Here is a 15992-nt window from a genome sequence, read left to right as displayed (position 1 = left end):
GGCACGGGCTACGACACGGGAGGCGCGCGGATATAAAGGGAAACGCTCGGGAACGCGTTAGGAAAACGACAGCCGATAATTTTCATCCATTCAAAAGCTACCCGGGGGGAGAAATGCCGAAAACGTCCGATGGCTCGGAGCGTGACAGTAATAAAAACGTCCGTGGACCTTGTCTTTAAGCTGATTAAAAAAATACCCATCGAGCGTTCACCGACTCAATGACCATGCAGAGGGAGAAACGGATTCGACCGGCGGCCTCCCTTCGTTAAATAAATGAACCGAACGATCCCTCGTTCATCGCCGAAAGCAAAAATGAAATCATCAAAACATTTCTCACGCGGTCTGTTCTTGAGTTTTGGTTGAACGCCACATGAAAGGTGGAGAACCAAATTAAAGACGTATTGGTTTGTATTTTACACCTCCGTGTTGGTGGTTTTCCGCGTTATCGCGAGCGGAGGAGATCAGACGCTTTCTAACCCGCGTTTTGGGCACATTTCGAATCGTCCGTCGACCGGCGGTATCTACTGAGCGCTCCTCACTCTCCCTCGCGAAGACGTTAGCTAGGGTCCCATGTAGTTCTGTCAATAGTTGTCGTTTGCTTATTTGAAACCTTTGTGTCGGTGGTTTTTCACGAGATCGAGAAGCTCAGATGTTTCCACATCTGCCTTATAAGCGCGCTTCAAACCGTCAATGGTATTTATTGAGCGCTTCTCACGGTTCCTCGTAAAAACATCAGCTACGGTCCCGTGCTCCCACGTGCATTCCGATGAAAAGTTTTACCCAGCTACTGATTTCTAGAGAAGCAGCGTGGCTCGGTGGGAAGAGCCCGGGCTTTGGAGTCAGAGGTCGTGGGTTCAAATCCCGGCTCTGCCAATTGTCAGCTGCGTGGCTTTGGGCAAATCGCTTACCGTCTCTGGGCCTCGGTTCCCTCATCCGTAAAATGGGGATGAAGACCGTGAGCCCCCCGTGGGTCCACCTGATCACCTTGTAACCTCCCCAGCGCTTAGAACGGTGCTTGGCACATAGTAAGCGCTTAGTAAATGCTATCATTATTATTAGCTGTGTTTTTTTAAAGAGATCTCACTTATATCTGATAAGATGATGCTATGAGGTGGGACGCGTTCCTAGGAATAAAGTTACGGGACGCTAAAAGTAATTTTGAAAAGAATTCCCCCTCGCAAAGAAGCCCGTTTCCTGGCTAGAGATTAATCTCCGGCATGAAGAATTTTCCAGCTGGCTGTATCACTCGTCTGCTGCGTGACCTTGGGCGAGTCACTTCACTTCTCTGGGCCTCGGTTCCCTCCTCTGAAAAATGGGGATTCAGGCCGTGAGCCCCAAGCGGGTTGTGGCCCGTGTCCGACCTGATTAGATAATAATAATGATAATAATAACGGCATTTATTAAGCGCTTACTATGTGCAAAGCACTGTTCTAAGCGCTGATGATGACAGTGGCATTTCTTAGAAGATTTTAATGTCTGTGTGCTCTACTAAACCGCCTTGAAGTCTATAAGATCGGGATCAGGTCTGTCAAATATAGTGTATCGGTCTCTCCCAAGCGCTTAGTACAGTGCTCCGCACATATTAAGCGGTCGACAAATACTGTTGATTAGTAACTGTGGTATCTGCTAAGACTTTACTGCCGACCAAGCACTGAGCTAAGCACCAGAGAAGATAGAAGACAATAATAATAATAATAATGACGGCATTTACTAAGCGCTTACTAGGCGCAAAGCACCGTTCTAAGCGCTGGGGAGGTTACAAGGTGAGCAGGTTGTCCCACGGGGGGCTCACGGTCTTCATCCCCATTTTACAGACGAGGGAACTGAGGCCCGGAGAAGTGAAGCGACTCGCCCCAAGTCACACAGCTGACAATTGGCGGAGACGGAATTTGAACCCGTGACTTCTGACTCCAAAGCCCGGGCTCTCAGGTCCCACGTGGGGCTTATATTCTAAGTAAGAGGGAGAACGGTTATTAAATCCGGTGAGGAAACTGAGCCACCTTAAGCCAACTTATGTTACCAACTTGTACTTCCCAAGCGCTTAGTACAGTGCTCTGCACACAGTAAGCGCTCAATAAATACAATTGAATGAATGAATGAATGAATGAACTTAGCCCAGAGAAGTGAAGCGACTTGGCCCACGTCACACAGCAGCCAAGCAGCAGAATCAGAATCCATGGCCCACGACTCCCAGGCTTATAATAATAGAGACGTAGAACTAGCTACATGACAGAAATGGGAAAGGGCTTCTTTTCAGGACGCAGAAATCCTCCTCATCATTGGTATTTACTGAGCACCTACTATGCGCCGAGCACTGTACTAAGCGCTCGGGAGAGTCCGGTAAAACAGAGATGGTAGATGCGCCCCGGCTGAGACTGTGATCCCAACGTGGGACAGGGAGATTAAGCTCGTATCTACCCCAGTGCTTAATACAGAGCCAGGCACATAGTAAGCACTTTTATAAATACCATTAAAAACAAAATAGGTGTTTATCCAGTTCCACCCCAGCAGGAAAAAAGGCCCCCTATTTTTTTTTTTGGGGGGGGGGGTTTAAGAGCTTACTATGTGCCAACCACTGTACTAAACGCTGGGAGCAGACAGATGATCAGCGGGTCCCACGTGGGGATCACGGTCTAAGTAGGAGGGAGAACAGGGACTGAATCCCCATTTTCCAGAGGAGGTCCGGAGAAGTGAAATGACCGTCCCAAGGTCACCCAGCGGACGAGGGGCAGAGGCGGGATTAGAACCCAGGTCCTCCGATTCCCAGGCCCGGGCTCCAGCCACTAGGCCACTGATGCTTGACGGGGGCTGGTTGAAAATAGCACTTCACGAAGTAGAGGGTCAGCGTGGATTTATATATATATATATATATATGTTTGTACATATTTATTACTCCATTTATTTTACTTGTACATATCTATTCTATTTATTTTACTTTGTTAGTATGTTTGGTTTTGTTCTCCGTCTCCCCCTTTTAGACTGTGAGCCCGCTGTTGGGTAGGGACTGTCTCTATATGTTGCCAATTTGGACTTCCCAAGCGCTTAGTACAGTGCTCTCTGCACATAGTAAGCGCTCAATCAATACGATTGATGATGATGATTTCGCTGAGCGTTGCGGAGCTGAGGAGCCTGGAAACGCAAGCCCGTAAAAGGAGGATTGGGGATAAAGAGGAAAAGGTATCCACGAGGATCGTCTCTCTCAAGAGACGCGCCTTCCTTTCCGCAAGGCGAAATTAAGTCATCGACGAGTGTTTTCTCAGAGATTACAGTAACTCTTCTCTAATCAGTGGTATTTATTCATTCAGGGGCATTTACTGAGCACTTCCTAAGGGTGCCGTATTAAGCGCTTGGGAGAGTACAAGACGATAGAGTTGATAGTCACGTTCCCTTCCCACAACGAGCTTACTGTGTGCAGACAACGGTGCTGAGCTTAAATGATTTCTTGGAAGAAACACACACACAAACATAAACACACACACGTCACAAACACTAAAGCTGTACTGGTAACGACACTTAACAACGAGTTGGTTTTCTGGGCCATCAGAGACAATATCAGAAACTCTAGGTGGGAAGTTTCCCTTTAACATATCCGAAGGTCGCCCCGTCCCCGGCTCCGAAACTACAATTCCCCTTCATCGTCTCCCCGTCTTTTATTCTTTCGACTTGCCGGATCGTCCGGGTTCAAATCCTCGGGATTTATCAGTTTGGGGTGTTAAGAGAAAACTTACTCTACAAGGTAACTGTATTTCTGGTTCGTATAACCCAAGGTGACCAATTCCCAGTAAAAATAAAGACAACTACAACCCCCCCGCCCATAAAAAACCCGGCTGTTACAATCGTCTAAAAGTGTTTCTACAATGTAACAAAAACCACTACCGTAACTCGAACGGTTCAGTAAGACTGAAAAGCTAAAGTCTAAACCGCCGATTTTTCTTTCCCCCTCGTAGGACAGTCCCGAAGTGCAAAACCGTTAAAATTCAGAAGAGTTTCCAATCAAGTTAAAAATATACTGGGCACGTATTTGGTGAGGAGATGTTTTGGTTTAAGAAGATATTGCATTCAAAAAAAAAAAATATATCAAGTATGTTCCAGGAGAGCTTTCGCCTACTAAAATTCACCGCAGAAGTTCACCTGTCACAGTTCATTTGAAAGTCCAGTTTTCAGAATGCACGTTTCTAGGGCGGAAAGTGCATTTCTGGGGGTGCAGGTGAAGGGGAGGGGGGTGGATTTTACATTTATTCGTTCGGAATTTCTCAATTTACGAACGAACCGTGGCGGGTAACCGAGGCACCCCGAATTGACGGACTCCTTCAAAAACAGCCTTTTAACATTCGGCATTAGTAGAAAACGAAAAACTCCCTAGTGCAAAGAAGTATGCGAGCCCAACCTACGTGTACACGCCGAAGAACCGGAGCCTCGCTCCGCCGGTCGCGTTCCGAGAGGATTTCACATTCCCATCTGCATGTCGGCGAAGTTGTAGAAGCTGTCGACATCACGAGTCGCTGCCAGCTTGCTTTCCGATACAAAGATCTATTTCGGACGAAGCAGAAAAATATTTATTTCTAGGAAACCCCCTGACAGAGCCAAAGTCTTCCGAATCTCTTCACTTCTTCTCTTCACTACCACCCCACCGAGAATATTTAAGATACTTGCTCTGAAAGCTTTTGCAAACGGCCTGATGCGTATTTTCCACTGCAACCGTCGGGGCTGGAAAAACTGAATTGGGTACTTTCCGTAACGGCAATCCCCAGTCGAATCAAATGGGAAGTGTTCGACAGCTTGGAATTTCACTTCTGTCGCTTACCGTCTCCTTGTTGTGTGTTTCGCTGAATCCGTATAATATTTTACGGCACTTTGAAGCGCTTACTACGCGCCAGACGCTGTACTGAGTGCTGTGGAGGCAGAGGGACCCTCGTGGGGAGAACGCGGGCCTGGGAATCGGGTTCCGATCCCAGCTCCGCCGCTTCTCCGCTGGGCGACCTCGGGCAAGTCGCTTTACGTCTCTGGGCCCCGGGTGCCCCTGGGTGAAGTGACTCGCCCGAGGCCACGCGGCAGACGAGTGGCGGAGCGGGATTAGAACCCAGGCCCGGGCTCGGCCCGCGGGGTTCTTTCAGCGGAGAGGAAAACAGAGGGGGAGGATATGAAGGGAAGGGGGGAAATGGACAATTTACGGACAATTCTCGGGAAAAAAACCGAACTTTACGGTCCTAATAATCCTCTAAATCAGAATTTCTGAGGTAATAATAATAATAAGGTGTTTGTTAAGCGCTTACTATGGGCCAGGCAGTGTACCAAGCGCTGAAGTAGGAATAATCCACCCTTGTTCCTTAGAGAAGCAGCGTGGCTCAGTGGAAAGAGCCCAGGCTTTGGAGTCAGAGGTCACGGGTTCAAATCCCGACTCCGCCACTTAGCTGTGTGACTTCGGGCAGGTCACTTCACTTCTCTGGGCCTCATCTGTAAAATCGGGATTAAGACTGTGAGCCCCCCGTGGGGCAACCCGATCACCTTGGGACCTCCTCAGCGCTTAGAGCAGTGCTTTGCCCATAGTAAGCGCTTAATAAATGCCATTATTACTATTAGTATTATTACTAACCAACAGAAAGCTCACCTTGGTCCCGCTGAAGATGTCGCTGACGATGCTTTGGCATCCCTGGACGGCACCGTCTCCGTTAAACTCTAAGGCGACGACAGGCCCTGTGAGGAAACAAAAACCGCGTCGTCGATTCTCGACTATTCCCAGACCGAGAACGGGGTTGACAGTCTAGAGGTGAGGACGGACATGAATAGAAATAAAGAAATGACAGATGTGGACATAAGTGCCTTGGGGCCGGGACGGGGGGATGAATAAAGGGAGCGAGTAAGGGAGCGGGAGATGAGGAAAGGCGGGGATTAGTCAGGGAAGGCCTCCGGGAGGAGATGACTTGGAATAAGGCTTGGAAGCGGGGAAGAGGAGTCGTCCGTCGGATCTGAGCAGGGAGGACGTCCGCGCCGGAGGCGGGATGTGGGCGAGAGGTCGGAGGAGAAATGGAGGCCCCGTGAGGAGGTTAGAATTAGAGGAGTAAATGGAGGCGGGCTGGATTGGAGTAGGAGAGTGAGGAGGCCCTGCTGAGAGCTCACCTCCTCCAGGAGGCCTTCCCAGACTGAGCCCCTTCTTTCCTCTCCCCCTCGTCCCCCTCTCCATCCCCCCGTCTTACCTCCTTCCCTTCCCCACAGCACCTGTATATATGTATATATGGTTGTACATATTTATTACTCTATTTATTTATTTATTTATTTATTTATTTTACTTGTACATTTCTATCCTACTTATTTTATTTTGTTGGTATGTTTGGTTCTGTTCTCTGTCTCCCCCTTTTAGACTGTGAGCCCACTGTTGGGTAGGGACTGTCTCTATGTGATGCCAATTTGTACTTCCCAAGCGCTTAGTACAGTGCTCTGCACATGGTAAGCGCTCAATAAATACGATTGATTGATTGATTGATTGATTGAGGTGAGATGGAAAGTGAGGCGACTGAATGCTTTAAAGCCGACGGTGAGGAGTTTCTCTTTGCTGGGGAGGCGGATGGGCGACGGCAGGAGGAGCGGGGGAAACGTGGTCTGAACGTTTTCGTGGAAAAACGATCCCGGCGGCAGGGAGAAGGCTGGACCGGAGCGGGGAGGCCGACACAGCACCCCCGAGCCCATTACGACTTCTGGACAGCTTCTCCGGGAAAAGAGATCCCCGAAACGTACCTTTATCCAGGAGCGGGATGAAATCGGACGCCTTTTCCTGGAAAACCCTCCGCGCGTCCTCCGCTTTCATCGCCACTTCCTTCGTCTGAACCAGTAAGAAGCCTTTGCCCGTCATCTGTTAAGAAGGCACAGGCCCTTAAGTCAGGTTTGGAAAGAGACTTCCCGCCCGCGGCCGACCGCCAACGGAAACGTGGCCGCTGGGGTAGCGGGAAGCGCTTCATTCAATCGTCCCGTCATCCAGTCGCCTTTTTGGAGCGCTTCCTGTGCGCAGAGTACTGTACTGGACGCTCGGGAGAGTTCGTTACAATAAACGGACACGTCCCCTGCCCGCAACGAGTTCCGTTAACAGTTCCGACATGACCGCCACTCCCCGCGGATAAATCCAAGTGACACTTGAAATCCCTCCTCTCCCTCCCTAGTCCCTTCCTGATCTCCGTCCCAACTTTCCCATCCCTCCCGCCTCTCCTCCTCCTCCTCAGTCCCGCTTTTCTTTTCCCTTGTTTGGATTTTAATCCCAGAAACAGCCGACACCGCGATCCTCCTCTTCTTTTCCGGCTGCCGCCCAGCCTATCCCCCTTCCCCAGCTGCCGGCCGGAGCGTCGGTGCGGCCTAGCGGGCGTCAGAAGGACCCGGGTTCTAATCCCGCCTGTCTGCTGTGCGACCTTGGGCGAGTTGCTTCGCTTCTCTGGGCCTCGGTTGCCTCATCTGTAAAAGGGGGAGTGAGCCCCACGTGGGACGGTGTCCAGCCCGATTCGCTTGACTCCACCCCGGCGCTCAGTACAGTGCCTGGCACCTCGTAAGCATTTAACCAATACCATAAAAAAAAAAAAAGGAAACATCTACACCCTGAAATAAATAACTCTAGGGTAGGAGGGCTGCGGCCTGTTTTCGTTTCAGAGAGGTCGTGAGGTTATCTGTGAGACGTTACTCGAAACCGTCAGCTCGTTGTGGGCAGGGAGTCGTTCTACCGTCCTCTCCCGAGCGCTTAGTACAGTGCTCTGCGCGCGGCAGGCGCTCGATCAGCACGACGGAATGACAGACCGACGGGCTCAGGCCGATGGGACGTCCGATTCGGTGCCCTAAATGTTAGAAGGGCGGAAAAAAGAGGCGAGGCGGGGAGAAAGGAAAAGAGGAAGGGGGGTTCAAAGGTTAGCTCGGAAGATTAAAGAGAAAAAAAAGAAGATTTTTTCCGGGGCGAGAACACTACTTCGCCTGGATTTCAGAAAAGGGGAACCAAGCGGGAAGGAGGAGGGAGGGGGCTGGAGACTGGTAAAGAGTCTTGGCGAACTGAGAGGTTTCCGAAACTCTTTGCGGCTGGTTTTTTAACGGACCTCTGGCTCGGGAAGGCCGTTTCGGTTTTTAGCGGTCTACGGGTCAAGCGCTGTCGTAAGCGCCCGTTAATCGGGCTGGACCCGGTCCCCGTGCGAGGGCGGCCGGGGATTGAATCCCTGATTGGGCTGCGGGGGAAACGGGGGCCCAGAGAGGTGAAGCGACTCGCCCAAGGGCCCGAGGCGAGGGGCGGAGCGAGATTAGAACCCAGGTCCTCTTGATCCATGAGGCCGCGCGGCTTCCCATTTCTACGCCCGGCCCCCGGGAGACTAGGATCTCCGTTTCCTCTTAGACTGTGAGCCCACTGTTGGGTAGGGACTGTCTCTCTATGTTGCCAATTTGGACTTCCCAAGCGCTTAGTACAGTGCTCTGCACAGAGTAAGCGCTCAATAAATATGATTGATTGATTGATTGATAAAGAGGAGCCGGTTAGCCTCGCTTCCACCGCTCCCGTGGTTTTCAATCCCCGGCCTTACGGTTGCCTCCCGCGGCGCGGAAAGCAGCGTGGCTCGGTGGAATCAATCAATCAATCAATCGTATTTATTGAGCGCTGTGTGCAGAGCACTGTACTAAGCGCTTGGGAAGTACAAACTGGCAACACATAGAGACAGTCCCTACCCAACAGTGGGCTCACAGTCTAAAAGGGGGAGACAGAGAACAGAACCAAACATACCAACAAAATAAAATAAATAGAGCACGGGCTTCGGAGTCAGAGGTCACGGGTTCAAATCCCGGCTCTGCCGACTGTCAGCTGTGTGACCCTGGGCAAGTCACTTCTCTGGGCCTCAGTTAACTCATCTGTCAAATGGAGATGAAGACGGCGAGCCCCCCGTGGGACAACCTGATCACCTTGTAACCACCCCGGCGCTTAGAACAGTGTGCTGCACATAGTAAGCGCTTAATAAATGCCATTATTATTATTATTATTATCTCATTCTCGGGCCCGGGAGTTGGGGGACCTGGGTTCCGATCCCGGTTCCTAATTTATCTCTATTCACCTCCGTCTCCCCCTCTAGACTGTCGGCTCGTTGTGGGCAGGGCAGGCGTCCGTTTATCGTTGTAGCGCGCTCTCCTAAACGTTCAGCCCAGTGCTCTGCACGCAGTGAGCGCTCAATAAATACGACTGATGGACCGAGTCTGCCGACTGCCTGCTGTGTGACCTTGGGCCGGTCGCTTTCCTTCTCTGTACCTCAGTTCTCCCCTCCGACTTAGACTGTCAGCCCCCCGTGGGACAGGGACGTGTCCGACCCGATTAAGAAGCAGCGTGGCTCGGTGGAAAGAGCCCGGCCTCGGGAGTCAGAGATCATGGGTTCAAATCCCGCCTCTGCCAGTTGTCAGCTGTGTGACCTTGGGAGAGTCACTTCACTTCTCTGTGCTTCAGTTCCCTCATCCGGAAAATGGGGACGAAGACCGCGAGGCCCACGTGGGACCACCCGATCACGTTGTATCCGCCCCAGCGCTTAGAACAGTGCTTGGCACATAGTAAGCGCTTAACAAATGCCATCATCATCATCATTATTACTTAGTACCGTGCCTGGCACATAATAAGTGCTTAGCCAATGCCAAAAAAAAGAGAATTAAGACTGTGACCAACCTTGTATCTACCCTAGCGCTTAGTCCGGTGCCTGGCACATAGTAAGCGCCTAACAAATACCATTAAAATTATAAAAAAAAAAAGACCGTGAGCCCCACGTGGGCCGTGGACTTGGTCCAACTGCCTAATTTCCATCTACCCCAGCACTTAGTACAGTGCCAGGAACATAGTAAGCACTTGACACATACTGAAAGTTTATTTAAAGATATCTATATATAGCTAGGTAGACGCTTATCTGCCTACACAAATATAGATCTGTGTAAAGCTTTAGAGATAGGTGCACGTCGATATACATATAGATGTACAACTATATATAGATTTATCTAACACTGCACACCAAAAGTGCTCAATAAATACTACGGAATGAATATATATTTATGTATAGGTGCATTCACATCACATCTATAGATAGATACACATCTATTAACATAAAGATGGATGGATGTATATCTCCACATACAGATAGATGGATAATAATAATAACAGAATTTATTAAGCGCTTACTATGTGCAAAGCACCGTTCTAAGCGCTGGGGACGTTACAAGGTGATCAGCTTGTCCCACGTGGGGCTCACAGTCTTCACCCCCATTTTACAGATGAGGGAACAGAGGCACTGAGAAGTGAAGTGACTCGCCCAAAGTCACACAGCTGAGAATTGGCGGAGTCGGGATTTGAACCCATGACCTCTGACTCCAAAGCCCGGGCTCTTTCCACTGAGCCACGCTGCTTCTCTGATGGATGCACATCTCTATACGTAGCTATGTAATAATAATATTTGTTAAGCGCTTACTATGTGCCAAGCACTGTTCTAAGCGCTGGGGGAGAAACGAGGTGATCGGGTTGTCCCCCGTGGGGCTTACAGTCTTCATCCCCATTTGACAGCTGAGGGAACTGAGGCACAGAGACGTTAAGTGGCTCGCCCAAGGTCAGTCGTTCATTCAATCGTATTTATTGAGCGTTTACTGTGTGCAGAGCACTGTACTAAGCGCTTGGGAAGTACAAGAAGGTAACATACAGAGGCGGTCCCTACCCGACAACGGGCTCACGGTCTAGTAAGGGGGGACAGACAACAAAACAAAACATACGGACAGGTGTCAAGTCGTCAGAACAAATAGGATTAAAGCTAAATGCACATCATTAACCAAATAAATAGAATAGTAAGTAGACAGCAGATAAAAATAATAATAATAATAATAATAATAATGGCATTTGTTAAGCGCTTACTATGTGCAAAGCACTGTTCTAAGCGCCGGAGAGGTTACAAGGTGATCGGGTTGTCCCACGGGGGGCTCGCACTTTTAATCCTCATTTTACAGATGAGGGAACTGACGCCCAGAGAAGTGAAGTAACTCGCCCAAAGCCACACGGCTGACAGCTGACAGTATATATATACTATATAGTATACTCTATTACTATATAGTAATATAGCATGCTATATATACTATATAGTAATATAGTAATAGAGTCCAGTGGGGGAAGATGGATGTGCCCGGGGATAAATTAGGGAGGCAGAGCTCACGGGCGGTCACCGGGATCCGGGGCCGAAGGAGCCACCCGACCCCGGAAGAGTCCGGCGGGGGAAGCCGGACGTGCCCGGGGATAAATGAGGGAGGCAGAGCTCACGGGCGGTCACCGGGATCCGGGGGCGAAGGAGCCACCCGACCCCGGAAGAGTCCAGCGGGGGAAGATGGACGTGCCAGGGACGTCCTGTATATATGTATATATGTTTGTACATATTTATTACTCTATTTATTTATTTATTTTACTTGTACATATCTATCCTATTTATTTTATTTCGTTCGTATGTTTGGTCTTGTTCTCCGTCTCCCCCTTTTAGACCGTGAGCCCACTGTTGGGTAGGGGCTGTCTCTAGACGTTGCCAATTTGGACTTCCCAAGCGCTTAGTACCGTGCTCTGCACATAGTAAGTGCTCAATAAATACGATTGATGATGATGATGATAGTATATATAGCATACTATATATACTATATAAAAATAGAGTATACTATATATACTATATAATACTATATATACTAAATAATATATATATAATATATTATATACTGTATATTATATACTATATATACTATATATACTATATAATAATAGAGTGTACTATATATACTATATAATACATATACTATATATATTACACTATATATATAATATATATATACTATATAGTATACTCTATTACTATATAGTAATATAGCATGCTATATATACTATATAGTAATATAGTAATAGAGTCCAGTGGGGGAAGATGGATGTGCCCGGGGATAAATTAGGGAGGCAGAGCTCACGGGCGGTCACCGGGATCCGGGGGCGAAGGAGCCACCCGACCCCGGAAGAGTCCAGCGGGGGAAGCCGGACGTGCCCGGGGATAAATTAGGGAAGCAGAGCTCACGTGCGGTCACCGGGATCCGGGGGCGAAGGAGCCACCCGACCCCGGAAGAGTCCGGCGGGGGAAGCCGGACGTGCCCGGGGATAAATTAGGGAAGTAGAGCTCACGTGCGGTCACCGGGATCTGGGGGCGAAGGAGCTACCCGACCCCGGAAGAGTCCAGTGGGGGAAGATGGACGTGCCACTGACGTCCTGTATATATGTATATATGTTTGTACATATTTTTTACTCTATTTATTTATTTATTTATTTATTTTACTTGTACGTATCTGTCCCATTTATTTTATTTTGTTTGTATGTTTGGTCTTGTTCTCCGTCTCCCCCTTTTAGACCGTGAGCCCACTGTTGGGTAGGGACCGTCTCCATATGTTGCCAATTTGGACTTCCCAAGCGCTCAGTACCGTGCTCTGCACATAGTAAGCGCTCAATAAATACGATTGATGATGATGATGATGATAGTATATATAGCATACAATATATACTATATAATAATAGAGTATACTATATATACTATATAATACTATATATACTATATAATATATATAATATATTATATACTATATATTATATACCGTATACTATATATACTATATAATAATAGAGTATACTATATATACTATATAATACATATACTATATATATTATACTATATATATATATACATACTATATAGCATACTCTATTACTATATAGTAATATAACATGCTATATATATACAATATAGTAATATAGTAATAGAGTCCAGTGGGGGAAGCTGGACGTGCCCAGGGATAAATTAGGGAGGCAGAGCTCATGTGCAGTCATCGGGATTTGGGGGCGAAGGAGCCACCCGACCCCGGAAGAGTCCGGCGGGGGAAGCCGGACGTGCCCGAGGATAAATTAGGGAGGCAGAGCTCACATGCCGTCTCCGGGATCCGGGGGCGAAGGAGCCACCCGACCCGGGAAGAGTCCGGCGGGGGAAGCCGGACGTGCCCGGGGATAAACGAGGGAGGCAGAGCTCACGGGCGGTCACCGGGATCCGGGGGCGAAGGAGCCACCCGACCCCGGAAGAGTCCAGCGGGGGAAGATGGACGTGCCAGGGACGTCCTGTATATATGTATATATGTTTGTACATATTTATTACTCTATTTATTTATTTATTTATTTTACTTGTACATATCTATCCTATTTATTTTATTTCGTTCGTATGTTTGGTCTTGTTCTCCGTCTCCCCCTTTTAGACCGTGAGCCCACTGTTGGGTAGGGGCTGTCTCTAGACATTGCCAATTTGGACTTCCCAAGCGCTTAGTACCGTGCTCTGCACATAGTAAGTGCTCAATAAATACGATTGATGATGATGATGATAGTATATATAGCATACTATATATACTATATAGTAATAGAGTATACTATATATACTATATAATAATACTATATATACCACATAATATATATATTATATACTATATATTATACACTATGTACTATATATACTATATAATAATAGAGTATACTATATATACTATATAATACATAAACTATATATATTATACTATATATATAATATATATATATGCTATATAGTATACTCTATTACTATATAGTAATATAGCATGATATATATACTATATAGTAATATAGTAATAGAGTCCAGCGGGGGAAGATGGACGTGCCCGGGGATAAATTAGGGAAGCAGAGCTCATGCGCGGTCACCGGGATCCGGGGGCGAAGGAGCCACCCGACCCCGGAAGAGTCCGGCGAGGGAAGCCGGACGTGCCCGGGGATAAGTGAGGGAGGCAGAGCTCACAGGCGGTCACTGGGATCCGGGGGCGAAGGAGCCACCCGACCCCGGAAGAGTCCGGCGGGGGAAGCCGGACGTGCCCGGGGATAAATGAGGGAGGCAGAGATCACGGGCGGTCACCGGGATCCAGGGGCGAAGGAGCCACCCGACCCCGGAAGAGTCCGGCGGGGGAAGCCGGACGTGCCCGGGGATAAACGAGGGAGGCAGAGCTCACGGGCGGTCACCGGGATCTGGGGGCGAAGGAGCCACCCGACCTGGGAAGAGTCCGGCGGGGGAAGCCGGACGTGCCCGGGGATAAACGAGGGAGGCAGAGCTCACGGGCGGTCACCGGGATCCGGGGGCGAAGGAGCCACCCGACCCGGGAAGAGTCCCGGGCGTGCCCGGGGATAAACGAGGGAGGCAGAGCTAAATGAGGGATCCGGGGGCGCAGGCCCTCACCTCGTCGATGAGCTTCCGGGCGTTGGCGGTGGTGTAGTCGCCGGCGAAGAGGACGGCCAGGCAGGACTCGTCGCTGGGCTTGGGCCGGCGGCCCCAGGTGACGGGCACGATGCTGCGCCCGGCCTCGGTGCTCACCCGGACGGCCCGGAGCTCCTCGGCGGCGGCGGGCGGGGGGACGCAGCCCCCCGGCCCGCCGCCCCCGTCCAGGAGCCTCCAGTGGTCCTCCCCGGCCACGGGGGTGAAGTCGTGGCCCTGGCTCCAGCAGTTGTTGAAGACGCTGAGGCCGGCCTCCTTGAACTGGGCCGCCAGCTCCGGGTAGTAGAAGGAGAAGCAGCCGCTCCGGATGCCGCCGGACGCCTCGATGACCGGCCGGGTGGCGGAGCAGAGGAACAGGTCCAGCCGGGAGCAGTCCCGGCTCCGGAACTGCTGGCAGGCCACCGCCGCCTCGCAGTCGCGGCAGTTGCGGAAGAACACGCTCCCCCGCACCGGGCCCAGGAAGAGCCGGCAGCCGGCGCAGTCGTCCACCGTCACCGCGGCCGAGTGGTCGAAGATGAAGATGCCGCAGCCCACGCAGTCCTGGATGGCCAGCGGCCCGCCGGCCACCTGGCCCGGCAGCCGGCCCACCGTCTCGTCCTTCAGGCCGCTCAGCGTGTAGTCCTTGGGGTCCACCTGCGGACGGGGCGGAGGGGAAGCGTCAGTCCCTCGGGGGGCTCTCTGGCGGCCGGCTCCCCCTCCGAGAGACCGGAGGGGTGGGGACCGTCTCTCGACGTTGCCGACCTGGACTTCCCGGGCGCTTAGTACGGTGCTCCGCGCACACTAGGCGCTCGATAAATACGACCGATTGATTGACCGTCTCTATACGGACTTCGCGGGCGCTTAGTACAGTGCTCCGCACTGTAGGGACCGTCTCTAGATGTTGCCAAGTTGGACTTCCCAAGTGTACCGTGCTCTGCATACAGTAAGCGCTCAATAAATACGACTGATTGATTGACCGTCTCTATATGGACTTCCCAGGCGCTTAGTAAGGGACTGTCTCTAGATGTTGCCAACTTGGACTTCCCAGGCGCTTAGTACGGTGCTCTGCACACAGTAAGCGCTCAATAAATACGACTGATTGATTGACCGTCTCTATATGGACTTCGCGGGCGCTTAGTACAGTGCTCTGCACTGTAGGGACCGTCTCTAGATGTTGCCAGCTTGGACTTCCCAGGCGCTTAGTACGGTGCTCTGCACACAGTAATCGCTCAATAAATACGATTGATTGACTGACTGTCTCTATATGGACTTCCCGGGCGCTTAGTACAGTGCTCTGCACTGTAGGGACCGTCTCTAGATGTTGCCAGCTTGGACTTCCCAAGCGCTTGGTACGGTGCTCCGCGCACAGTAGGCGCTCGATAAATACGACTGATTGATTGACCGTCTCTATATGGACTTCCCGGGCGCTTAGTACAGTGCTCTGCACTGTAGGGACCGTCTCTAGATGTTGCCAACTTGGACTTCCCAAGCACTTGGTACAGTGCTCTGCACACTGTGATTGATTGACCATCTCTATATGGACTTCCCGGGCGCTTAGTACAGTGCTCTGCACTGTAGGGACCGTCTCTAGATGTTGCCAGCTTGGACTTCCCAGGCGCTTAGTACGGTGCTCTGCACACAGTAATCGCTCAATAAATACGACTGATTGACTGACCGTCTCTATATGGACTTCCCGGGCGC

The 15992-nt window shown here is 50.2% G+C and overlaps 2 protein-coding genes across 2 annotated transcripts in view; both read right to left on the bottom strand.

Moving 5' to 3' along the window:
• JADE3 (jade family PHD finger 3) overlaps positions 1-4444 on the bottom strand; it is a 60904-nt gene extending 56460 nt beyond the window's left edge. Inside the window, exon 1 of the mRNA XM_038757094.1 lies at positions 4392-4444. The gene's annotated coding sequence lies outside the window, so the exon portion shown is untranslated. The remainder of the gene's footprint in view (positions 1-4391) is intronic.
• Positions 3345-15992, bottom strand: part of RP2 (RP2 activator of ARL3 GTPase) — a 38113-nt gene continuing 25465 nt past the window's right edge. The window contains exons 2-5 of the mRNA XM_038757096.1: positions 14277-14945; positions 6733-6847; positions 5609-5694; positions 3345-4530 (exon numbers count right to left, since the gene is read on the bottom strand). Coding sequence (XP_038613024.1) covers positions 4447-4530; positions 5609-5694; positions 6733-6847; positions 14277-14945 — 954 coding nt within the window. The 3' untranslated portion in view covers positions 3345-4446. The remainder of the gene's footprint in view (positions 4531-5608; positions 5695-6732; positions 6848-14276; positions 14946-15992) is intronic.

This window comes from Tachyglossus aculeatus, chromosome 15 (assembly GCF_015852505.1).
Source record: "Tachyglossus aculeatus isolate mTacAcu1 chromosome 15, mTacAcu1.pri, whole genome shotgun sequence".
NCBI lineage: Eukaryota > Metazoa > Chordata > Mammalia > Monotremata > Tachyglossidae > Tachyglossus > Tachyglossus aculeatus.
Note: the sequence above shows the minus strand (reverse complement) of the source record. Positions and strands in the feature narration are given on the sequence as shown.